The sequence below is a fragment of the Prunus mume genome, linkage group LG8 (genome assembly GCF_029339155.1).
Source record: "Prunus mume cultivar Tortuosa linkage group LG8, ASM2933915v1, whole genome shotgun sequence".
NCBI lineage: Eukaryota > Viridiplantae > Streptophyta > Magnoliopsida > Rosales > Rosaceae > Prunus > Prunus mume.
In genome coordinates this window covers 7,606,908-7,631,827 of record NC_142705.1, presented here as the reverse complement: position 1 = coordinate 7,631,827, position 24,920 = coordinate 7,606,908, and the positions used below count along the sequence as shown (strand labels likewise).

Here is a 24,920-nt window from a genome sequence, read left to right as displayed (position 1 = left end):
TTAAGTACCATAAATATTTCTAGTGCATTTCCAATGTGACATTCGGGATACTACAATCTCTCAGCATTTAGAGTTTGGAGTCCTCATCAAGCTTACTTGTCTAACATATGGTCCTTTCCGATGCGGAATTCAATCATTTACCTACTTATGAATCCATGTTACTTCATAGTGCATTCGAGATACATTTTCTTTGATTCGTTTCATATATTTTGAATTATTTTAACAGAATAAATCCCACATCGAATCACAAGTTGAAAAAGAAAAATAAGAATGTAGTGTTAGCTGAATTAAGATCCTTTGTGATTTTCTTTGTCATGATCTGCTTAACTTCTTTATTCCACATGAGTAAATTAAGTTTTTATTTTAAGGATGACGTGTCCAGTTTATATCCCTTAAATTAAATTTTAATGAGGTAACATGTGAAGGATAAAAGTCAAGCAGATCATGACAGAAAAAATCATAATAGATGATTCATATTCGTGTTAGCTTACTCCTTACCTTCTTTGATGATTAAATGGATTGTCACAATAAATGTAAAAGAAAAATGAGGAAGGAAATTAATAGCAGTGATAGAAGCATGAGAATTTTATAAGGTTACTCTTTAATGGCATTTGTCACATCACTCAATTATTTATAGACTTATGGTATGGTCTTTTTTTTCTTGCCATATGGTTACTAAATATAATAATATAGACTTTGTAGACAAAATATAGAGATAAAAAAAGAAGGTCATTGAGATCCCGTAAGATCAAACGGCCACAATCCATCAAAACCAAAATCCAAATAATTGTCAACCCTATTGAATTTAATGAATTTAATAAAATGTGGTGGCCCGCACAGCATATTTTAAACTCCTTCACCTCTTTCCCTGAGACAGCAAATCCATCAAGGAAACACTCTTCTCTTGCTCCTTCCCTCTCATTGTGTCCTCCACTTTTCTTTTTCCATCTCCAAATCTGAGTCCACATCAGAATGTGAACACCAAACACAAGATTCACAGACGAAATCTAAAAATAGAAAAAACCCAACAACAACAAAAGTTCAAATTTTTTCTGCAATTAAAGTTAAATTAAACTCAATCTCTGTCATTAATCAGCAATGAAGGATGAGGATGGCCTTCCAACGTCGACGACGGCCAGCGCGAAGAAGGAGAGCTCGGATTCGAGTGTAGTACTCGGGAAAGGCAGGTACAAGTTTTGGGCTTTGGCTGCGATTTTGTTGCTCGCGTTTTGGTCCATGTTCACCGGCACCGTCACGCTCCGGTGGTCCGCCGGCAACCTCAATCGGCTCTCCGACGACCTAGACTCTCCTATTCACGACGATCTCGATGTCCTTGTCAGTCCCCTTATGCATTTTTGTTGCTTGTTTTTGTTTTCTGGGTTGGTTTTGTTGGATCTCTGATTTGATGGGTTATTGGGGATTTTGGGTATTGTTGTGTGTAGGAAATGGAGGAGAGGGAGAAGGTGGTGAAGCACATGTGGGATGTGTACACTAACAGCCGTCGGATCAGACTGCCCAGGTTCTGGCAAGAGGCATTTGAGGCTGCCTATGAGGAGTTAACCAGTGACGTCCCTGGTTTTCGAGAAGAAGCCATAACCGAGATCGCTAAAATGTCCGTCCGCTCTGTCGATCTCGATCCGCCTCCTGTACAATCTGCAGTGAGTCCCCTTTCTTTTGTGTTTTTTGTTTGATTACTCAAGCCCATTGTTTACGGCTGATTTGCTCTTTGTTAAGCAGGCTACACTGCTCATTAGCTGTAGACTGCATTGCTCTTCTAAATAGTGAAATGAGTTAGTTTAGCTTGGGGACTTCGGTACTTTGATTGGGAAGTGTATTAAGGAAATGGGTTGTTTTGTTGTCCATTAATTAACCTGTTTATGATTACCCAGGAAGCAATATAGCATCACTAGTGCAACGTTTCTTTGCTTTCATTGTTATGAAGCTTGGGTGGGGTTGGAGTTGGAATTCTCATGCAAGTTATTACTTGAGGTTGACATTATAATCCATTCAAGTAGGATGATAAGCTTATGCTACATAATCTGCTCTTTTTTTCTTGCTTTTTATATCACTAGGGTAAGAGAAGAATGCTGTTTTACCTTTAGTTTTATTATTTTCATTGATCTTGTATTGTTTAATTCCTTTGGAGATAGCTTAAATTCTGATCCCTACCCTATCCTAATATAGTTTTCTGGCAATCTATACCATCGTTTGCCTCCTCATGTTAGTATTAGATATCTAAGTGGCAGTCTGGCAGATATGAAGTTTTAAGACTATGATGTAAGAATGGAAAGTAAATATGGGTTATCTTCAGACATACCTGGCGTTAGCATCTTAGCATGTAGATGATGGTCCTCTGTTTACCTGTTGTAATGACTCTAAATCACAGAACTTGATCACCTGGTTCGATTGAGATCCTGGTGAATGTCCGAATCCAGTGCAAATCTGTCATTGCTCAGCTTTACATTGTATAAGGTGCAGAAACTCAGGCCATGACAAGTGACAACCTAAACTTCTGGCCAATTTGGACTTGGTATTTCAGTAACCATTTTGCTTACGGCATTTGGGTTGCTGAGTGGGTTAAGAAGACTTAGTTGTCATGCCAGATTGTCAGGAGACCAAAGACAAAAGCTATTTGCCAATACTTGCATTTCACCCGTTTTATAAGAATTAATTGAATTCATTTTGCACGTCAAACTGAGAGGCAATGGGTAGAGTTGGAAAAGGTGACAGCCTGGAAATTATATTGTTGGATCCATATCTGTACATTCCATTATTTTCCTCTGTTGTAGTAAGTTGAGATTCAGTCACTTCAAGTTGACTTCATGTTGTGTATGTTTGGATGAGATGATGTCTTCCACAAAATATGAGTGATTATACATTCTTGCAGACTGCTTAAGTGATGGGCAAACCATCACAAAGCCAACTCATGCCGAGTGTGTCGTTCAAAAGGGAAAAAGAAAGAGATTATTGTGTTCAGTTTTCTTGTTTGGTAATTTGTTGTGCTGGGCATTCCTTTTGGTGCTGCTGCTTTGTCTGTTTAGTGTTTGCACTATGTAATTCCAAAACAAAAACTACAAATTAAGGTCTTGTGCACGGGACTATTGGAAATAATTCATGCTGAAAACCAGAGGATTTTCCTTGGGATTTGAAAGAATTTATGACAATCTTTTGACCCCCTGATCACTATGGCATTAAACAGAACAGCATCGGTTTAGTCAACTAGCCTCCTAGGGAACAAATTAGACCTGGAATGTAAAACTGATGCTTTATACTAGTTCAACACATGGTTTTCTATTATGTAATGCTGAAATTTGAAGCATGGTAAGCAAGCATCACATAGTGTTTCACTGGTTGAATTTTGATTGATGTCGTCCTCTAACCCGATCTTTTATCCTAAGATGAAGGCAGGTTGTAATTTCTGGTATAAACTGAAAATGTATGCTTGTGATGCCCACCACAACGGCAGATGTTCCAGTAATTTTAGTATCAATTAATATGTCCGTCTTTTGAAAACCACGTACAGTTGTTTGGTTGATCAGGATCTTAGTAATTGAACCATACCCCACTGACCTTGACTCTTGGCACATCTTGATCTTGAGTCTTGAGTCTTGACTAAGAAATGATTTCCTTTTATGTGTATTGGTGATTAAAGAAAAGCCCTGCTATTTGGTTTCTGAATATCTGTAGATCTTTTCCTAGATGCCTAGCTTTGTGTGTAAATATGCATTATACTTTTTAACAAGTTCTGTTCTTTGTACCAGAGTGCACGGGAGTTTAGTAAGACTCTGAAGCAGGCAGACAAAGGTAGAGAACTGGCGACCTTGACAGGGAGCGGTCGATGATGTCTAGAATGTTGAGGACCATGGTTCAAGCCTCCATTTTCCTGCAATTACAACTGTGTGCTGGCCAGTGTTTGTGAGTGATACTGAGGTGCACAGTCATACTCGGTTCTTCTTCTTCATATGTTTTCATAGGGCAAAACTATGTATTTGATTAGGTTCTCCATTTTTGGATATCACAGTCTTGCCATGTGTGTGGTAAACTGAAAGAACATGTGGAGTAGATGAGTTAAAAGTGCAGGAATTTTGTTTGATATTATTTTCTATAAATTCAATTGAAAGAAATTTCTGAAGCCTCACCTTCAAGTTTCTAATTTTAGTTCTTTACAGCAAGTAAAATCCTAGTACTAAGTATTCATATCACTCCATTTTCAGTTAGTTCCTGTTCTTATGTTCTTTTTCCTGTCAAATAGAGAACTTGTGACTTGGACAAATTGAGTGAATCCAAGTCAAGACAAAGTTTCATACTGGTGTGGTGTATGTGAATGTCTGTTAACCCTAAGTCAGTGGATTTCTGGTATTAGCTATAAATTCACAGGAGTATATTCAAACTATTAAGCAATTGTCGACAAAGCAATGTAGTTTCTACCAATTAAGGGTAATTAGAACTTGGATGTAGGACCAATTAAGGGTAATTCGAACTTGAATGTAAGGAAATGAGCTCAATGTTTTGATCAGTCTAATTCATGTCTAAAGTATTTTTTTAAATGTGTAATTTGCATCTGGTATCAAACAAGAACTTCTGTAATCCAACTCACAAATAAAACAAATTCAGTGAGTTAATAAAACATTAAAGTTAATCTCCCTAATCTATCTTTCTTTTTTGTTTATAAAGAAAAAGAAAAAGATAAATAACATATATGGTATAGTCGTATGGGAGTCGATCCCCAAACTAACGGACCATCCTGAAGAAGAGAGAGCGACGGACTCTGGGCTCTCTCTCAGTCTCAGCCTAGCCGCCGCAACAATCAACACCAATCTCTCAAACACACAGAGAAATGAGGTGCCCGTACTGCTTGGCCGGGCAAGGCCGGTGCGCGACGACAACAAACTCCCGTCGTTCGATAACGGAGTGCACGTCGTGTGGTCGTGTGGTGGAAGAGCGCCAATCCCAATTCCACCACCTCTTCCACCTTCGCGCCCAAGACAACCCTCTCTGCCTCGTCACCTCCGACCTCCCCACCCTCCACCACCAGGCCCAACCCAACAACGCCGCCGCCGACGACGACGACCCGTTCGAGCCCACCGGATTCATCACCGCCTTCTCGACCTGGTCCCTGGAGCCCAACCCGCTCTTCCTCCGCTCCTCTCTCTCCTTCTCCGGCCACCTCGCCGAGCTCGAGCGCACCCTCGAATCCACCTCCTCTTCTTCATCCCCGTCGTCTTCCACCGTTGTGGTCGATAATCTCAGGGCCTACATGCAAATCATCGATGTCGCTTCGATCCTGGGCTTGGAATACGACATCTCAGACCACGCGTTTCAGCTCTTCAGGGACTGTTGCTCCACTACTTGCTTGAGGAATCGCAGTGTTGAAGCTCTCGCTACTGCTGCTCTTGTGCAGGCCATCAGAGAAGCCCAAGAGCCCAGAACCCTCCAGGTACATACATACATACATACACTGATTAAAGCTAATCGGCTTACTTCTAAGTTTTCACCTTTTCAGTTATAATGCTAATTGGGTTTGTAATTGTATTTCTTGTAAGTTAATTTCTGATTAAAAAGTGTGGATTTTGATGATGGGTATTGTGGAAGTGAAGTGATTAACCTATTGGGTTGTGAGTTTTGTGGCTGTTCTTTCCAGTTTCTGGAGCTTCTGTGACTTGGCATTTGGTTTTGTATTGCAGGAAATCTCAATTGCAGCCAATGTGCCCCAAAAGGAAATTGGTAAGTACATCAAGATACTTGGAGAAGCACTGCAACTTAGTCAGCCCATCAACAGCAACTCCATATCTGTCCATATGCCGCGGTTTTGCACTCTCCTCCAGCTCAATAAATCTGCTCAGGTACCTTTTTGTTTTGTTGCAGAGTGCACTACTTGAACTACTCATTACATTAACATACTTAGATCAAGTCTTTTGCCTGCATAAGCCTGATGATGTACAATCAGATGATTATTAAAAGGAAAGAAATATCGCGTGGGATTTGCAATCCAAAATTCTTTAGGGAAATCCTATTAATTAGGACTAAGAAAGGTTTCAAACTAGAATTAGGAGTTGGGGAACTGTGAACCCAAATAGACATAGAGTTAAAAGTTGTGGAAAGTTTATCTCACAAGAACTGGTGAAAGCAATTTTTGGTAGATTCTATCATTTTGATCTTCCAGTTTCCATGTAATTGAAACCCAAATAGAGGCACATTTTTAAGGAACCCTGCTAATGACATTTTAGTTTCTTAACCACCATCACAATTTACAATGTGTCTGATGAGTTTCTTATTTGTGTCATTGGCATCTTGCAATATCTTCAATATTTAGACTATGGAATGCGGTTTATGTAATCGCTTACTCACAGGAGTTTCCTTTAGTGACTTAAATTGTCGTGTTCTTTGCTGACGGTATTGAACTTGAATTTTCCTCCTGATCAAGTCTGACCATGATTCACATACTTTTCAAGTCTGACCATGATTCACATACTTTTCAAGTCTGACCATGATTCACATACTTTTCAAGTCTGACCATGATTCACATACTTTCTTGTAGAAACTGGCAACTCACATTGGAGAGGTTGTCATAAACAAATGCTTCTGCACTCGTAGGAACCCCATTAGCATCTCCGCAGCTGCAATATATTTAGCCTGCCAGCTTGAAGACAAGCGAAAAACTCAGGCAGAGATTTGTAAGGTGACTGGTCTTACTGAAGTCACTCTCCGGAAAGTTTACAAGGAGCTGTTGGAGAATTGGGATGACTTGCTCCCATCTAATTATACTCCAGCCGTTCCTCCAGAAAGAGCATTCCCAACCACTGTAATCGCTTCAGGCCGTTCTTCAACATCTAAAGTTGATTTAGTTGAAATACCAGTTTATTTGGAGAGAGAGAAGCTGCCTGAAATAAAACCTAACAAACCAAATGAGGGATTAGACATGAATGTTCCGGCCATAGGTAAAGAGGAGTTTGAGTTTAAAGGTAATTCTCGAGGTGCGCAAACCACTGTTTTGAATCAATCAACAACTTTCTGGCAACAGCAGGTTCCATATGGTACTTCTGGTTTAAGGACAGCAGGAAAGAACTCTCATAATGGCACTGAAGGAATTGACATAGATGAGCCGCAACGTAACCAGCAGCCTAACCAACAGTTTGAGCAGAAGATGGGTATGGACTCAAACAGTCTTACTAGTACACGAAAGCCAACTCAAATTTTGACCCCCCCAGCTTCAGGTGCATGCTCAGTTACCAGGCAGTTTCGGTGCCCTCCACCGTCATCAGGTTCTTCTCCAAATGTTTTGTATGTGCTGCCTCCAAACCTGGCACCAGGTTATACTGAACTTAGAGGTGGCGGGAGTCAAAATGTAAGTGAAAATGCCAAACAGAGTGGGGATGCCTAGTGGTATGACTTTTGTATATAGAGACCTTACAAAATGTATCTTCCTTGTCACTACCGATGTATTTCTTCTGTATTTTGGTGACAAATGCGTAGCCTAGTTACTCGTTTCAGGTTTGAACAGAGTTTGATTATTTTTTGGGTTATAGGAGTTGTAGAATTACAGAATTCACCGATGTATTTCTTCTGTATTTTGGTGACAAATGCGTAGCCTAGTTACTTGTTTAAGGTTTGAACACAGTTTGATTATTTTTTGGGTTATAGGAGTTGTAGAATTACAGAATTCATTGGGGAGGGAGAATCGAACGTATCGAACCTCAAAAATTAGAACTTTGAGTGCATACGTAAATACTCTCAACATTGAGCTACAAATTGCATTTTATTTTTCCTTTTGTGTGTGTTTGGTTTCAGTCCCAACAACAAATCCACAGTTCCCATCCGGTAACGTTTTATTAGAATATTTTCAAAGAATGAAAACAAGAAAATGAATTTGCATTTTTAGGAAATGAAAATGCTTTGGTAGATTAATTAGAAAACATCTTCAAAAACAAAAACAGTGAAAACGTTCAGTAAGTACAATTTGAAATAATAATATGTGAGTTTTTTATGAAAATGTTTCCCATAAGAATGGAAACAACTTTTTTCTGTTTTCTACAAGTACACATGAATTTGTTTTCATTTTATAAAAACATTTTAATGTTTTCTGTTTTTGGGCTATCGAACATGTTTTTGCCTCATTTTTTTTTTTTTCTGAAAATGAAAACAACCTTTTAAAACATTACCGAACGGGGCCTTACATTTTTTATTTTCATCCCTCCCTTTCAATGTAAACAAGAAAGAAAAAAAAAGAAAAAAGAAATATTTATGTATAGAAGGGAAAAAGTGAGGTTCATGGTATACCACGGGACAAACCAGCTAAATGAGCAAAGAAAGCATGTCGTAAATAAAATAGACGGTAAAACAGAAGGCAGCGTCGCAGTTACGACATGCAACGTAAGTCGTCCGTCAGGAACAATCGTGGCAATCACGTAATTTAGTCAAATCGTATAGGCATATCTATAACCACCCCGATATTTCCACAACAGTGACGTGTCTTTCATGCGAAGCCGAAATCTTCTCTCTCTCCCTTTCTCACTCTATCTCCCCATACAAACAAACACAACAAACCACAATCTTAACCTTCCATTCGTCCATGTCACCGATCCGCGCCTTGTATATCCAACGATCTGAAATCCTTCAATAATTCACACAGCCTAAACCATACGGATAGGTTCAGCCCCCCGAACCCTAACCACGGAACCCGAAGACTTACGAGCCCCCTCTAGAGGTTTATCCCGATTCACACACTCGCCCAATACCAATAGGAGAGAGAGAGAGGGAAGAGAGAGAAAGAGAGAGAGGAATTCCAATTTCATTTTAGGTCCTTTTCTTGTTTTTGCTCCTCAAGCATTTCCTACTTGCAGAAGAGCGTCCGTACATCTGAACGGTTTAGGGTTTTAAAGCGGTTCAGAGAAAAACGATTTGAATTCGTGTCGTTTTGATCTTGAATTGGGGATACGGCTAAGGTTAGAGTTTCTATGTCATTTATGTTCTCCCCTCTCTGGGATTGAAATATTGAAGCTCCGTTGCTTGTTTACAAAATACCAAAAAAAGAAAAAAAAATAGCGATAAATTTTAGTTTTGTTCTTTGTATGAGATAAAATAAGGTTTCGAATTTGATGGACGAGATCTGGGAGCGAGCCGTTGAGACAGCGCTAGAGGGCCAGAGCGACCACGCCGCGGCTCGAGCCCTAACCCTAGACGGCGCCGTTAAGTGCGTCCAGGGTCGTCTACCTCCTCCGAGCCTTCTAGAGAAGTTTCAGAACCTTCAGCATCTCTCGATTGCAAACGTGGGCGTTTCGTCCCTGGAGCAGTTCCCGAGGCTCCGAAATCTCCAGAAGCTAATCCTCTCGGATAATCGAATCGCTGGAGGCCTTGAATTTCTCGTAGAAGCCGGTCTCGACTCGCTGAGAGACCTCGACCTCTCGAACAATCGGATTCAGCATGTCGAAGATCTCGCGCCGCTCGCGCAGCTCAAGCTGGTGTCCCTTGATCTGTATGAGTGTCCGGTCACTCACGTCAAGGATTATCGATCTAGGGTGTTTGGATTGATCAAGTCGTTGAAGTATTTGGATAAGATGGACGCGGAGGAGAACGAGAGGCCGGAATCTGATGACGAGGAGGACGACGAAGATGACGAGGAGGATGATCCTGGTAGCGGTGAAATCGATGGTGAGGATCGGCCATTTAGGATGACCAATGGCCACAGTGAGGCGGTTGAAGGTGTTGTTGATGTTGATGAGGATGACGAGAGTGATGCAGACGAGGAAGAGACTGTGACTGCGACGAGGGTGAATGGACAAAATCACCAGACAGCAAATGGATTCCGGGTTGCTGCTGTGGCTGGTGAAGAGGGAGATGAGGATGAGGAGGGAGACGATGATGAAGAGAATGATTCTGGTGAAGAAATTGATGAAGAGGATGTTGATGATGACGATGTGGTGGAGGTTCAAGAGATTGAGGATAGTGACGATGAGGAAGATGGGGTTGAGTATGATGAGGAGGATGATGACGACGATGATGAAGATGACGAGGAAGAGGAGGTGGACAATGATGAAGGGGATCTTGCAGAGCCGGAGAGTACAGGGAGGTTGACGAGCACGGAAGGAGAGATTGATGGACATGAACAAGGGGAGGATGATGCAGATGAGGATGATAATGGAGAGACCGGGGAGGAAGAGCAGTTAGTAGAAGAGGATGGGGAATTTGAAGATGAAGATGGTGAGGAAGAGGTGAGGAGTCCCTTGCAAGAACATTTTTTATATACTAATATTTGGTTGTCTGCATAAATATTTATTGTTTGCTATAATATTATTTGCTTATTATTTTGTAGCAGTGTTTAACTGTTTATGGCTGATGTTCTTTTAGATCACTGGAGAGGAGAGACATGGCTGCTGTTGGTTTTCTGCATATGGGTCGAAATTGGTTTTCTGCATATGTCTTTGTGTATATGTTGATTGGTTGTATAGGTTTAGGAGGATGATTCTTTGGAGTGTCTTCTGCAGTACTGTGAAATAATGTTTGTGCTTTTCCATGGTTACATGTGGTGTATAGTATGTCTCAAAAATTTTGAACAATTATAGGTTAAGGTTGTTGAACCTTGTTCTTAGCTAATTGTTTTAGTTTCGTAGTTTTGGAAGCTTTTTGAAAATCAGATTTCTGTTTTTGTAACAGTTGTGTAGTGATAAGGTAAATGTTAGAATATGCCTTTTAAAACCCCGAATTTTTATTCTATTTTGTTGCTAGACCTTTTTGTTGTTATTGTTGTCGTTAGAAAACTTTTATTTGATGCCTTTTTCTGATGTATCTTGTAATTACCAGTGTTGCTGGAATGTGTATTATTTGCTGTTGACTCTTCAGTGTTTATATCTTTGTGGGAAAAGAAATTGGAGGTGTCACGAAAAAATTTGAAGGTCCTTTTTTTCTGATTGCTGTTATCTAGTACCTGAATTTGTTGATTTGATTGTCAATTGCCTTCTTATCTCAGATTACATGATTTAGAGTGTTCTTGAAAGATTTTCTGTGAGTGCGCTTAACTTCAAGCTTTTTCCTGTAATATTTGGCGCTCATGGTTCTTAAAAGTAGTATTCTTATAGGCTGGCACTTTCCTGTGAAAGACTGGTTGGTTGTCCAAGGGTGGCGGATTGTTGGTCTTTGATAAAGTGGCTGTTTATTCGAAGCAGTGTCTGTTTTTAGTGTGTTATAAATCAAAGTTGCACTTTTTTTTAATCGTGCTGCAATTGTATGATGATTTGTTTCCTATCAATTTGGCTGTTTTTTCATTACTATTACTATCATTATTATTGATTTTATCATGATTACTTAAATTTGTCAACTTACGGAAACATGATTGAATGGCAGGAAGAGGACTATGGTGCAGGTTACTTAGTTCAACCCGTGGCGCAGGCTGAGGAAGAGGATGCTGGTGGCAGTGACATGGATGCAGGAAATGAAGAAGGTGATGGCGAAGAGGAGGAAGTTGAAGACGATGAAGATGATGAAGTTCAGGTGTTGCCACCCCCTTCTTCTTCGTCTTCTTCTCAAATGAAGAGGAAGAGAGATGAAGCTGCAGATTCGGATGACAATGGTGAGGACGATGAGGAGGACGATGATGTTGTTGAGTACAGCAAGTCTTCAAAGAAGCATCGTTGACAGTCAGTAAATCTGTCGATGTTTATGTTTTGTTGATGCTGCCCTTTTTCTAGTTTGGAAAACAGAGAACCTCAGATTAGATTAGATTGGTTGGTAGAACTGTTAGTGATTTTCCCTGATCTTGGACAAGCATATATATATATAATGTTTTAAGGAAAAAGAAGGGGTTTGGATGCAATGTTTTTCAAGTTCAAAAAGTCGTTAGTAATTTATCCCCACTTGGATCTCTCACATAGCCGTTGCTGTATGTTATTCAAATGACAGTTATGCGCGGCTGTAGTTGGGGAAGAGTCAGTTTCAAAAGGGGGTGAGAGCATGTGGAGGGAAAAAGAAACTTGAAAATTGTCATTGTTTTTGGCTTCAGTTTTTTGTCCAACCAGTTTTTTTGGGAAAAAATGGGGGCATGTAAAAACTCTTGTAGATAGTTCAATTCAATCAAGTTTGGCTTCGAGTCTTATTTGCTCTGCTTTTTTATGTTATTCAGCAGGTGACGTGTAAATTCTGTTTGTCTTTATATTATTGGGTGTCTAATATACCAGGTGGCAGTGATCGTGGGGTAAATGGTGCCCATGTGACATGGGACCTAAGGCGTCGATCTCTGATAGAAGAGTGCAACAAAAGATGGTAGATTTGGTTATAGAGGATTTGTACCCTAGTGTTGCCTACTAGTGAAGGACTTGGTTTCAATTGGACAGTTTTAAATAAGCATTCATTACAAAATAAAGTATGTTTTATTTGCATGCATGAGCTAACTCGCTTTGAAGCTCAAGCTCAACTTGTGCATGCATGAGCTAACTCGCTTTGAAGCTCAAGCTCAACTTGTAGACGGCTTTACCGTCAAAAGCAGCTCCGCTGAGCCAAAAGTTCAAGCATTTCCTTACCTGCGGCTCCCATTTCACGCTAGCTTTTGGTGCGCTGAAACAAGCTAGTAATTACATAGAAGAATTTTTTTTCTCTCTTTTTTCTTTTCTTTTGGCCATAGAAAAGAAAAGAGTGGTTGACGGAGACACTTTTATGATAATAAAATAATAAAATTGGTTGGTCTTAAATTGAATTGACCCTATGGTGCTCAAGTGTAAATACATCAAACTGGTTCCAACGTGTGAATTCAGCAAACTAGAAACAAACTCTCTCTCTCTCTCTCTCTCTCTCTCTCTCTCAACGATGTTGCTAGTTTCTCCAGCATCCACCTCCCTATTATCAAACCCACTTCAAAGCTTCCATGCCACATACAAAACAACAACCAGATTGCAAGCCCCAGCCAAGGTCTTAGCCATGGCAAAGCAAACCAGCGACGACAGCAGCAGCAGCACCATTGCAGAGAAAGCAGCCATAGCAGGAGGCCTAGTCTCCACCCCCGTGATTGGCTGGTCACTCTACACCCTCAAAACAACCGGCTGCGGCCTGCCGCCCGGACCCGGTGGTTCCATCGGTGCCCTTGAAGGCGTGAGCTATTTGGCTGTCCTGGGAATTGTAGGGTGGTCCTTGTACACTAAGACCAAAACTGGCTCTGGCCTCCCTAATGGCCCTTTTGGCCTTTTGGGTGCTGTTGAAGGTCTCTCTTACTTGTCTTTGCTCTCCATTTTGGTGGTGTTTGGGCTCCAGTTTTTTCAGCAGGGCTCCATTCCAGGACCCCTCCCCAGTGACCAGTGCTTTGGATGATGTGGGATTATTGGCCACCACAATTCAATCTTGTGTTTGTGGACATGGTTTGCTCCAATTAATTTGTCCTGCTTTTCAAGTACTAGCACAACGTTAATGTGTATCTATAAGAAATTCCATGACAATGTTCTTCCAAATTTTTCCTTCTTCTTTGATCTTTTAACCATTTCAATGTCGCCAACTTCAATTTTCCTTGGTTTATTGTGTATGTAACAAGATTATTTTGGTACTAATTTAGGGTCGAATCCAATTAATTCTATTATTTCAATGGCGTTTTCACCATTTTTAATCATCTTGCTCCTAAGTTGTATGTGATGATGTATGCCCAAAGACAGAGAACACATGAAGAAGAGATAATGAGCAGAAATAACCACCATCTATTTAACATTTTGAGTTTGGTTTTTCACTAAATAGTGTTGCCAAATCACCGATGTTATAACATATATTGTAACACGTAAATTAATAACATCACGTAAAGATAACACATAAAATTATTTTCAAGATGCAAATAAGCCCACCAGAAATTAAAGTCTCAAATATATTTTGTCTGCAACCAACTTTAAATCCCAACTTCCTACCTAAATTTTTTCCCCACACCAAGAAAAAGGTAATCATCTATTCAAGTAATTTCCTTATATAAACGAACGGTAATTTGTTTATAAAAGTCAGTCGCAGATCCTCATTTCCTTTATGTATATATTAATAGTAATATCGTTACACAAATCAGCTTTCATGTAATTTCCTTTTTAGCCTCCAATTTCCAAGCATTTGAGGCTAATGAAATCTTTTCATTTCAAAGCATTGCCAAACAAAAACTTGAAGTTGCCACAGTACGAAAATGTAACTAAAGAAAACTATCCATGAAAAGCATGATAAGACTATGATTTCTATTAATGATAAGGTCAAAATAATATTTTTCTTATTTTTTCCCTTATTAAGCCTCATTTGACTTGCTTATTGTTTATTGAATTCCAAATTCTAGAGTGAAGGTATGAGCTTTTCATGAGCCTCGAGAAATTCATAAATTCAGAAAAATTAGAAAAGTTATGTGGATTTGTTCCCTCAGTATACCAGTGTAGCTCTGCCTAACAACACCGGGTGTTACAGTCTGCTCATGTTATAACATGTTTATATTTGTTAGTGTTACCGTAAAACACAATAATTACTCCGAATCCCAAATCGGAATTGAAATATTGTTCTATTCCAGAGTAGAACATAAGTCTTCTTGGAACCAAACAGCCGCGCTATTGACTGAGTCCACTAAGTCAAGCTGACTCCTACTTTACCACAAATAGAGGGCCCCAAAAACCCCAACCCGAGTCCAAAAAGACTTTTCTTTAATATCTTCGTCTCGATCAAGACCCCTCTCTCTCTCTCTCTCTCTTTCTCTCTCCTCTCGACGATTTCACGAACGACGCAATCCGATTGGTACGATCACTCACTCACTCACAGTTCTACTATTTTCTCTCACTTTGATTTCCTTTTAATCTTCGTTTTGATCATTAATTGAGGTTTTTAATCATGATTAGCTCTCTGCAAATTTTTACATGAGTTTTGTATGCTTCCAGTTTGTTCACATTTTTGTGATGAATTGTTTTTTGGTTTTTATAGTCTGATTTTCGCTGGCTGCCTCTTGATTGTGTTAAGAGTTTCCTTGGTTGTTTTCGTTACTGTTATGGATCTGTTTGGTTGCTTAGAAAATTTAGGCTGAAGAAATGAAAGGGGCTTTTTGAGTTGGTCTATGCTCTCAGTTCTTTTTTGGGTAGAAAATAGAAACAGTGCAAGCTTAAGAAGTTATGTTAAAAATGTGGGTTGTTTATTTATTCTTGTTAAGATTCCATATTCTCTGTGCAAGTTGATTTTGGAGAGTTCATAAGATTGTGGAATATCGTCCTTGAATATTCTCTGAGATCCTGAACTGCGTTTTCATCATGTAATTTTAATTAGACGAATATGCAGAAGCCAATAGTGATTGGTGATTGTTGGTCATAAGAAGAAATTGGTTGCTTTCCTTGGGTGTAGTATTTAGAATTGATTATGAGTTAAACTATCCTTTTACCTAAAATGTAAAATTTGTATTTGTGTCTAGCGCGGTGCTGTGTCAAATATGGAAAACTTGTGACATACAATAGTCTTCAAATACTAGACAAATTCAAAGATCTGATCAATGTATCACAAAACAAATCTACAATGAAACAAAACAGCAGTGACGTCTCTGTCTCAGATGTGTTGGCTTGTATCAACTGTCTCTTTTACTTTATTGTACTTCAGATGTCTTACCTTTCTTTCTTAAGTTTTGAATATTTGATTGCTTTTGAAGGAGTAGAAGATTTAATTGAGGGCATAATGGATCGAGGAAGGAGAGCAAATCAGGTACTAGTAAACAAAAACAGTAAGATATACATGGACCTCAAGGACATCGTTAGGGATCATGCCCTCCCATATCTTCCTGCTAAATCACTTTTCAGGTTCACTGGAGTTTGTAGGGACTGGAAGCTCGACATCCTAACTCCTTTCTTTGCCCACAAGCAGTCGAATTGTTTTTCTGATATCTCGGGCTTCTTTTATCAATCCAGAGCAGACCCACCTTCATTCATATCTCTTGACCGCAATGCATATGGTGTTCCAGACCCATGTCTGAAGTTCTTGCCTGAGCCAGTTGACATAAGGACTTCTTCCAATGGATTACTTTGCTGCCAGGGTCGTGATGGCTACAAGGCTTATTACATATGCAATCCTGTTACTAAGAAGTGGAAAAAACTTCCTAAGGCAAATGCTGATCATGGATCTGACCCTGCTATTGTTCTCATCTTTGAACCATCTTTGCTGAACTTTGTGGCCGAGTACAAGCTAGTATGTGCTTTTCCATCCGTTGATTTTGACAATGGATATGAATTTGAGATTTATTCCTCCAAGGAGGGGTCTTGGAGAGTTTCTGGTGAGATTTACTTTGGCAATAAAACTCTCGTGCCAAGATCCGGTGTTCATGTGAACGACATAGTTTATTGGCAGGCAATGGGTTCTCAGATTCTTGTTTTTGACCTGAAGATGGAGCGCACACAACTCCTCTATGGCGATTTTTATGGCACGGGAGGATGTGCGGCCCTGGGTCTGATGGATGGAAAGCTTTGTTTGACAAAGGCTCAGTCTTCAGGATTAACTGTGAATGTATTGTCTAACGCCTACACAAACACAATGGAGATGAACAGCAAGGCCAGGACGTGGAAAACGAAACATCAGATCACTCTATCACCTTCACCCTTCGCTCCGGCTGCTGATCGCTTGTCTAGTAATATAATGTTTGCCAGTGGAAATGTGGTCTTGTTTCGCAGTGGCGGAAAACTCTATTCGTACAACCTGAAGACTAAAGAAACTCAATGTGTGGGTGATGAATTTGATTACGATGCGAGGATTGTCTCTCATGTGAACAGTCTTGTGGAGATCTAGCTGGCCTCTCTTGTGCCTTATTTTGCGGTTGTGCAACCATGAAGAAAATAACACTGGGTAGTTTTTATTAGATGGTTGTGTTTTGAACTAAGTAGTAAAGTTTCTCCATTTATGCTTGCTTAATGCTTGTGTACATGGCCATCGAATTGTCCATGAGTCAACAGTCAACTGCTTATTTCTTCTTATTGGCTTCCTTTGTAGACCTGCCGCTTTACCTCATATGATATTATTGGGTTTAGAATTATATATATATATGAATGGATAAATCCTTGACCCAAAACAAACAGAAAAAAGGTGGATAAAACCTTGAGGCATCATGATTTTGGGTTTTTAATTATTATTATTTTTATGAAAGATCATGATTGTTCATGAAGCGTAAAGCCAGTAATCATTAGCAAAGCTAAAACCTAGTAATTTTGTACGCATTTAAAGCTAATTTGAACCATAATTATTTAGAAATTAATACTATTTATTTAGCTTCCTATTTACTTCCTTCAAAATGGGATGCAATTCCAAAAAATTAGGCTACGAGATTATTGTGGAGAAAAACTTGGATTAGTAATTATCTGTAAGTTTTTTACTTCGTATTAATCACTTGGATTATGGAGAAGACTTGGTTGGAATCTAAAATCCAATATACAAGTTCAACAACCCGGTGCGAATCCCTTCACAAGCTTCAAACTTAAAACTTAAGCAACCTCTGACCTCGTCAAGACCTTGTTTCTCCGCCAACAGATCAATCTGAGGCGTACACGTGTCGAGAGAAACCCGACATAAACCATTGGAATTCCACGTGTCAAGACAACCCCCCGATACAAACAAACCATACGGCCTCGTTCGTGACTTTAAACTGCTCTCTCACTCTATAGACTTTTCAGTTCTAAGTCCTCTCTCTCTCTCTCTCTCTCTCTCTCTCTGTTGCGTTCATCGCTGCGTTCGATCACCGGCTTGCTCGACTCTCAGGTCTTCGAAGGTACGCTTCTTGCTATTGCTTCGTTGCTTTCTCTTTTGCCGAGATGAAAAAGCCCAACTCATTGGCAGAGTGCTCTTTTTTTTGTTTGGGTTTTTGTGGAAAAATCTTGAATCTTTATGGCTTGTCATTTTACATGCATGAGTCGGTTTTTTTTGGGGTTGCTTTCGATCGTTTCTAAGGGTTTTATTGTCTCTGCTTTATGGGTTTTGTTTGATCATTGTAGGGTTTATCTGTGTGTTTTGGATTTCGTAATTTAGAGAAAGCTCTCTGCTTTCGCTCTGTCTTTTATCCAATTTTCATGTTTTTATCTATGTTTTGATTTGTTTGGTTGCTGAGAAACCCAAAGAAACTGAAAGTATACTGGGACTTGATGCCATTGCGGTTTTGAATTTGAATTTCGAAAAAAATACCATTTGTTTCTACGAAAACAAGAAATGTATTTTGGATTTTTCTTTATGGGGTTTTATTATTTTTCTTCTTCTTCTTCCCAACCCCAGAATTTTAGAATTTTTAGAATTAGGATATAAGAACACCTTATTGAAGCAATCGAACCAAGGACTTGGGGTTTTTGTTATGATCTGATTTTGTTTTGTTTCTTTTGTGCCAAGCAACCTTAATTGAATACTAGGCTTTAATTTAGCTGCTGTTTAAACAGTTGTTCCCTCGTATTTGGCAGCAAAATTGTTCCGTGGTTCAAAGAAGCTTATGTTGCTTTCCTCTTGTTTAAAAGTCCTGATCTGTTATGGGTCTTGATGTTTGGGAAATTCAGTTATCTTCGAAGGGTTATTAAATGTGTTCTAACCAACTTGATGTCATTGTGCAGTGTTGGTGAATTCTGAGGATTATATACCATGGATAATGATAAAGATGTGGGCAGTGACTCTGACTCCTCTTATGTCGTTGTGAGCGATAACACTTCTGCGGGTAGTGATTCTGAAAATTATGTAATTTTGGGTGATGAAAGTTATGTGGCTACTGCTTCTGTAGAAAATCTATGTGATGTAACCAAGCAACAGTTGAAGATTGTGGATACTGACATTTCTGTGGGTATGGATTCTGAGGAAGATCTATCTGATGAAAGCAAACAACAGTTGAAGAATGTAGATAAAGACAGTTATATGGATACTGATTCTGAAGGATATCTATATGATGAAAGCGAACCACAGATGAAGAATGTGAATAATAACTGTTATTTGGGTTCTGATTATGAAGAAGATATATTTGATGAAAGCGAACCACAGATGAAGAATGTGGATAATGACAGTTATTTGGGCACTAATTCTGAAGAAGATCTATCTGATGGAAGCGGAGAAGTGTTGAAGATTGAGGATAACGGCAATTATGTGGGTACCGTAGTCCCTGTGCCTCTGTCAAGGATAAAGCGTTATTCTTTCAAGGTATGACATTTTTGTTTGGTCCTAGTGTTTGGTAGTGGCCGTATTATATATGAGATGAAGTTTTCATACTTTTATATTGCTCTGCTACTGTTTTGGTTAATTGATTGCGTATATGATATTAACGGTTAGTTCTTTCCTAAACAAGCATTCCTGGCTCCTGCAGATAGAACCAAATTAAGCAAACTGATAAGGTCCTATCCCCAGATTTCCATGTTTGTTTTGTTTATTGATGAATTGGAGGCTGTCATTGTTCATGTGATTAAATGTTCAAGTTTTTTGTATCTTTGTTTCTTTTCCCTTGATTTGCATCTTGATGAACTTTTTAATGTGCAGTTTCACACATATTCATATAAAAGAATTGGTCATATAGATGATTGTCCTGAAGACAGAAAGCATATTAAGAAAATGAACATCAATGATGCTGCAATGGAGTATGTTCTTCCTTTCCTCCCTGCCAAAATACTTTGCAGGTTGAGAACTGTTAGCAAACAATGGGATCAGTGGATTGGTAGTGCTTTCTTCAGTCACAAGCAAACTTACTACTTCAGGGACATCTCTGGTCTATTTTGTCAACCCTCTGGTGATTATCCTTTCTTCATCTCACTTGATCGTGATGCTTATGGCGTTCCCAGTTCTTCCCTCACTTTCTTGCCTAAACCAGTTAGTGTAAGAACCACTTGCAAAGGTCTGCTATGCTGTCAAACCTGCGATGGAGAAGATACCTACTATATCTGCAACCCTCTGAACAAGCAATGGAAAGAGCTTCCCAAGCCAGTCTACTATCATGGGCCTGAATCTTTCCTGGCACTAGCCTTTGAGCCTTCCGTGCTTGATTTTGAAGCAAAATTTGAACTTGTCTGTGCCTTCTCTGTACCTGGTCATACGGGTGTCTATTTTGATATATTTTCTTCAAGGTCCAACTCTTGGGAACTGTCTGACGCAGTATGCTATGAGCTCAATGCTTTGGAGCTGAGTGGGAATGGGCTCTTTTTGAAGGGTGTTGTCTTTTGGGAAACATCAACTGGGCACATTCTGGCTTTTGATTTGAAGGAGAAGCAATATGGTATGATGCTACTCCCTCTCGGCAGCGGACCACAAGGTGTTATGACAGAGATGAATGGGGAGCTGTGCTACATTCTGCCTTGTGAAGATGACGACGGTCAGTACACCTTGGAAATCTATGGTGATATGTGCATGAACCTGAAGCGCAGGATCCATCTCATCGGTGAGGTTTTCAACCATGTTACTGAAGGGTTGAGGGCTTTGGCTTGTGTGAATGATGATGTGGTGGTAATTCTTCTTGGAAGGTACCTGATTGCTTATCATGTGAAAGCAGGGGAGATTGAAACACTAAGAACTGTCTGGACCAATGCTGGATATGAAAGGTTTCTTCCATACGTGAACAGCCTTGTGGCGATTTAGTTGGTAAAGTTTTTGTTAGGTGGTTATGTTTGGATCTAAGTGGTAAAGTTATGTTTCGTCCAAAAAAGAAGAAGGTAAAGTTATGTTTAATATTAGGCTTCTGTCCGTGGCTATGTAATTTCCTTTTGAGTTACTTCTCAACTGCTTCGTTTGCTTTGTGTAGACCAGGTGCTTTGGTGGATCGTATGGGATTATTGGGTTTATAATAAATAATATTGGAGTGGATGCAACCTTTTCTTATTTGAGTTCCATGTATGCACTTTGTGCCTATGATATTCCATTTAGCTTTGGTTGTATAATGCAACTTGACGCAACTTGAAAAGAAAACCCACTAGACAGAAAGAAAAAAACAAGACATTTCACATTTGTATTGACTTGACCCCATACCAAAAAAGAGCCAAAAGGAAAATGACCGACCCAAAATGAAAATGATGGCTCATCTTCGAATCATCATTTCTCAACTTTATGGTTCGAGTACAAGCTTGTCACTTTCTGCATTCCTATTTCGTTCATTTTGACGATGCATGTGAACACAAAGGTAGCAAGAGAAAATCCCAATAAGTAGTTTATTATTTCTTTGATACAAGCGAGATTGAGAAAGAGACAATCGAATCTAAGATCTCAAATGCAATATTCTTAATCACTTGAGCTATAAATCTAAAACCTTAAATACAATGTTCAAAATCACTTCACTTATTTCTTCAATATAAACGAAAACAAAATGATTTGTAAGTGCAGTTACTCTTACACATGCTGCATGTATAAATAAACTTGTAGCTCACGTCACCCTTGATATCCACATTGCTAAGTATTCTAGCTAGGCCAATACAAGTCAGCCACGTGTTCAAACACCATTGGAAGCCGATACAAGCCCTACTTTTATGTGCAGAGGAGTAAAGTACTGCGTACGTCATTTTAACTGCTCTCAACCGTGAACACAGAGCCTCTCTCTCTCTCTCTCTCGCGTGCGCGCGCTCTCTCGCGTTTAAGTTCAACCCAGCGTTTGATCTCCGGCGGTCTCTTAGGGCTACGACGGTAAGCTTCTCGTAGTTTTCTTTTTCAGGGTTTGATTAAAGCGTTTCGAAATTGCCGATACGCACATTGCTTATTTTATTGGAAATGCAAAACCCAACCCATCGGCGGATTGCTTCTCTGTTCTTTTTTCCTTTTCTTGTCGAACACTCTTGAATCTATAATGCATTTCGTTTCACTTTCATGAATGGGTTTTGTAAGAGTGTCAATTTCTCTGTTTTATGAGGTTTGTATGTTTTGGGTTTCTTGACAGACCGCTCTCTGTTTTCGTTCTGTTTCTTTTTTCTTTTTCTTTCAAGCTTCTTATTTCTATTACCATTTTGGTTTGTTTGGTTACTGAGAAAGCCAAGGAAAAAGAAGGAAAACTTGGTCTCTAAGACATTGTCATTGTGTTTTGGGTTTGAATTTTATTTTTGGAAAAATTGCCAACTTGTACCAAGAAAACAAGAAACCCACTTCGGATGTTACTGATGGGGCTTTTGTTTCTTTTCTCCTAATGGATTTTGGGTTTGAATTTGATTTTCGGAAATGACCCATTTTACGAAGAAAGAAAAAAACCCATTTTGGATTGTTCTTTGTGGGGTTTTGTTTCTTTTCATTCAAGATCGTAAATTATGGAAATGAAGATATCAAAATTTTCATTTCTGATTCTCCATACCTTATTGAAGCAATCAACAGAGCAGTAGACATTTAAATCTTCTTTGATTTCGGTAAGATCTCATTTTGTTATGGAGTTTGGTTAATTTCTTTTGCACCAAGCAACCGCAATTGAATGATCTAATTCTTTGAAATTTGATTTTGTTATGTCTCTTTTTAGACAGAAATGGCGACTTCTGTGGACAGTGAGCATAGTACTGGGAATTCTGAAGAAGGTGATCTATCTGATGACAGTGGACAAGAATATCCACCATCTCCGGTTCATGAGGTGAAGGTTGTGGATGGCTATGATGTGGTATGCCATTGGTAGATTTGACGCTTTTATTTTTAGATTTTTAATTTGTACTTAATAAAATAAATGGATGGTTGATAATTGTTGGTAGTTTGGCTTAAATTGTATTATGTGTGTCTGTGAGCTCTAAGAGAGCTCGAATGGGTATCTCCAGACCCTCAAGAATTACGCCGAACAGGTTGTTTATGCTTCTCTGCATTGTGTTCCCAATAGCAAATTATAAAAAAGAGTCATTCATGTAAAAGAGGGTCGCCAGATGAGTTTATGTGACTCGACGTTTCAATTATTTTTGGCAGATTTTCCTTTCATATGCTTGGCGGTGCTTCTGTTATTTGTGCAGTATTGATAATCATTTTGCTTGAAGGTCTACATGTTGGAAACCATTTTGCTCCCCTTGTCTCTCTCTCTCTCTCTACTAATATTTTTATCATTTCTTCATCAGTAATCTGTTTTTCCTCTGACCAAATTTTTGTTTTGTTTTTCTATGGCAGTTTCACGGATCTCCAAATGACAGAAAAAGGATTGCTCTTGTTGTTGACTACTCTGAATTTCCTGGACCCAAAAGGTTCAAGCAGAACATAGAGATCAAAGATGTTGTAACAGAGCATGTTCTTCCTTTCCTTCCTGCCAAATCACTTTTCAGGTTCAGAGCTGTTAGCAAAGAGTGGGATGAGTTGATTACCAGTCCATTTTTCATTCACCAGCAATCTCATCACTTCCGGGACATCTCTGGTCTGTTTTGTCAACTCCCTGGTGATGCGCCTTTCTTCATGTCTCTTAATGGTGATGCTTATGGCGTTCCCAGTCCTTCCCTCAGTTTCTTGCCTGAACCAGTTACTGTCAGAACCAGTTGCAATGGTCTGCTCTGCTGCCAAAGCTGCAATGGAGAAAATACCTACTATATTTGCAACCCTGCTACCAGGGAATGGAGAGCGCTTCCCAAGTCAAACTTGTATCATGGCCCTGAACCAGCCCTAGCTCTAGCCTTTGAGCCTTCTGTCCTGAACTTTGCAGCACATTATCAACTTATTTGTGCTTTCTCTTTATCTGATCATCCTGTTATCTGTTTCGAAATATTCTCTTCGAGGTCATCCTCGTGGAGACTTGCTGACACAGAATGCTGTGAGCTAAATGCTTCGAAGCTGAATGGAGATGGACTCTTTATGAAGGGTGTAGCCTTCTGGGAAACTTCTGCTGGCGATATTTTAGCTTTTAATTTGAATGAGGAGCAATATGGTATTCTGTCACTCCCTCTCGGCAGCGGACCACATGGTGCTTTGGTAGAGATGCATGGGGAGCTCTGTTACATTCTGCCTCATCGAAAGGGCCATGAGTACAACCTGGACATCTATGGTGATATGGACATGAATCTGAAGCATAGTATTTCTCTTGATGGTGATTTTTTCCGCGAATTTACTGAGAAGATGAGGGCTCTGGCTTGCGTCAATAGTGATGTGGTGATAGTTGATATTGGAGGGATACTGATTGCCTATGATGTGAAAGCAGGGAAGGCTGAAGTGCTAAGAAGTGGAATCAGGACTGATGATGGATATGTGAGGTACCTTCCATATGTGAACAGCCTTGTACACGTGCATTAATCATACATGAGCAGCCTCTTTTCTGTGGATCCTACTGCCTAAGCCAAGCTAGCAAACTGGATTTTTACTTTAGGATTAGATTGTTTGCAAGTGTAATTCCGAACTTCTTCTCAAACTCCTGACGAAGTTCTTATTTGAAACTTGTTTGAGGTCATAATCTTTGCTCAGGGTTTTTGGCTGCCTGAATGATGCAGGCCATGGAAATTTGATCGGAAAATGATGAATGTTGAATGCTGAAATATTTCATTTCTTAAATAAAGTTTAAACACCGCCAAGATTCACATCAGAAAACAAATCAATTATGGAAATTTTGGTCATAACAGTATTGCGCTAAGTCATCGGCCCTGTATGCAAACATACTAAACATCTTGTAATGATAATTTATACATGACAAAGATCGATTTCGTCCCAACTATAAAGAACATGATGTTATCTTTCCTTTTAATTTGAAAAAGAACGGCAAATATATGATAAATATCTCGAGGATTACAAGATTAATTAACGGATTTTGTACCAGAAAAAACCGCGGAGGAGTGCATGAATCGAAGTTTTGAACTTTTACCATGGCGCGAGGGGATAACTGCTGAGTGGTATATACACGTTGGTTGCTATTCTTGGAACCTTCATATGCTGTCATTACTTGGTGCTGGTAGTAGCTAGGTTATGAAGTTGGTTAGTGTGCCCAAACCAATAGGATGTGATGTGATTTGCGTCCAAGTGTGAAGAGAAGCGCCCAAGGTGGAGGCAAAGTCTAAATTTGAAGGCAATATTGTTGCTTGTGAGCCAATAACAAATGCGAAGCAAATTAAATG

The 24,920-nt window shown here is 39.4% G+C and overlaps 7 protein-coding genes across 9 annotated transcripts; all 7 read left to right on the top strand.

The window, feature by feature from the left end:
* Positions 1 to 856: 856 nt before the first annotated feature.
* On the top strand, positions 857 to 4,138 carry LOC103340064 (polyol transporter, putative (DUF1195)). The gene is made up of 3 exons (XM_008243430.2): positions 857 to 1,335; positions 1,443 to 1,658; positions 3,762 to 4,138. Exons 1-3 carry the CDS (start codon positions 1,099 to 1,101, stop codon positions 3,840 to 3,842), a joined length of 534 nt encoding a protein of 177 aa, XP_008241652.2. The 5' UTR covers positions 857 to 1,098; the 3' UTR covers positions 3,843 to 4,138.
* Positions 4,139 to 4,698: 560 nt separating this feature from the next.
* PBRP (plant-specific TFIIB-related protein) lies at positions 4,699 to 7,605 on the top strand. The gene is made up of 3 exons (XM_008243431.2): positions 4,699 to 5,437; positions 5,685 to 5,843; positions 6,539 to 7,605. Exons 1-3 carry the CDS (start codon positions 4,838 to 4,840, stop codon positions 7,379 to 7,381), a joined length of 1,602 nt encoding a protein of 533 aa, XP_008241653.2. The 5' UTR covers positions 4,699 to 4,837; the 3' UTR covers positions 7,382 to 7,605.
* Positions 7,606 to 8,659: 1,054 nt separating this feature from the next.
* Positions 8,660 to 12,085, top strand: LOC103340067 (Leucine-rich repeat (LRR) family protein). Its single transcript, XM_008243432.3, has 2 exons — positions 8,660 to 10,208; positions 11,338 to 12,085. Exons 1-2 carry the CDS (start codon positions 9,096 to 9,098, stop codon positions 11,626 to 11,628), a joined length of 1,404 nt encoding a protein of 467 aa, XP_008241654.1. The 5' UTR covers positions 8,660 to 9,095; the 3' UTR covers positions 11,629 to 12,085.
* A 484-nt stretch (positions 12,086 to 12,569) lies between these two features.
* On the top strand, positions 12,570 to 13,438 carry LOC103340068 (anti-muellerian hormone type-2 receptor). The gene has a single exon (XM_008243433.3). The coding sequence runs from the start codon at positions 12,691 to 12,693 to the stop codon at positions 13,288 to 13,290; it is 600 nt and encodes a 199-aa protein (XP_008241655.2). The 5' UTR covers positions 12,570 to 12,690; the 3' UTR covers positions 13,291 to 13,438.
* Positions 13,439 to 14,574: 1,136 nt separating this feature from the next.
* LOC103340069 (F-box protein At5g07610-like) lies at positions 14,575 to 16,981 on the top strand. Of its 2 annotated transcripts, none has more exons than XM_008243436.2 (2): positions 14,575 to 14,718; positions 15,617 to 16,981. In XM_008243436.2, the coding sequence occupies exon 2, from the start codon at positions 15,637 to 15,639 to the stop codon at positions 16,735 to 16,737; it is 1,101 nt and encodes a 366-aa protein (XP_008241658.2). In that variant the 5' UTR covers positions 14,575 to 14,718; positions 15,617 to 15,636; the 3' UTR covers positions 16,738 to 16,981. The 2 variants fall into 2 exon arrangements, with proteins under 2 accessions (XP_008241658.2, XP_008241656.2); XM_008243434.2 differs by having other exon boundaries at positions 14,576 to 14,718; positions 15,611 to 16,981.
* A 594-nt stretch (positions 16,982 to 17,575) lies between these two features.
* LOC103340070 (uncharacterized) lies at positions 17,576 to 20,769 on the top strand. 2 transcript variants are annotated; one of them, XM_089042347.1, is made up of 4 exons: positions 17,576 to 17,710; positions 18,534 to 18,634; positions 18,776 to 19,107; positions 19,441 to 20,769. In XM_089042347.1, the coding sequence occupies exons 2-4, from the start codon at positions 18,562 to 18,564 to the stop codon at positions 20,527 to 20,529; spliced, it is 1,494 nt and encodes a 497-aa protein (XP_088898473.1). In that variant the 5' UTR covers positions 17,576 to 17,710; positions 18,534 to 18,561; the 3' UTR covers positions 20,530 to 20,769. The 2 variants fall into 2 exon arrangements, with proteins under 2 accessions (XP_088898473.1, XP_008241659.2); XM_008243437.3 differs by having other exon boundaries at positions 18,534 to 19,107.
* Positions 20,770 to 21,508: 739 nt separating this feature from the next.
* Positions 21,509 to 24,389, top strand: LOC103340071 (F-box protein At5g49610-like). The gene is made up of 3 exons (XM_089042346.1): positions 21,509 to 21,564; positions 22,379 to 22,513; positions 23,002 to 24,389. The coding sequence occupies exons 2-3, from the start codon at positions 22,385 to 22,387 to the stop codon at positions 24,106 to 24,108; spliced, it is 1,236 nt and encodes a 411-aa protein (XP_088898472.1). The 5' UTR covers positions 21,509 to 21,564; positions 22,379 to 22,384; the 3' UTR covers positions 24,109 to 24,389.
* The last annotated feature ends 531 nt before the right edge of the window (positions 24,390 to 24,920 follow it).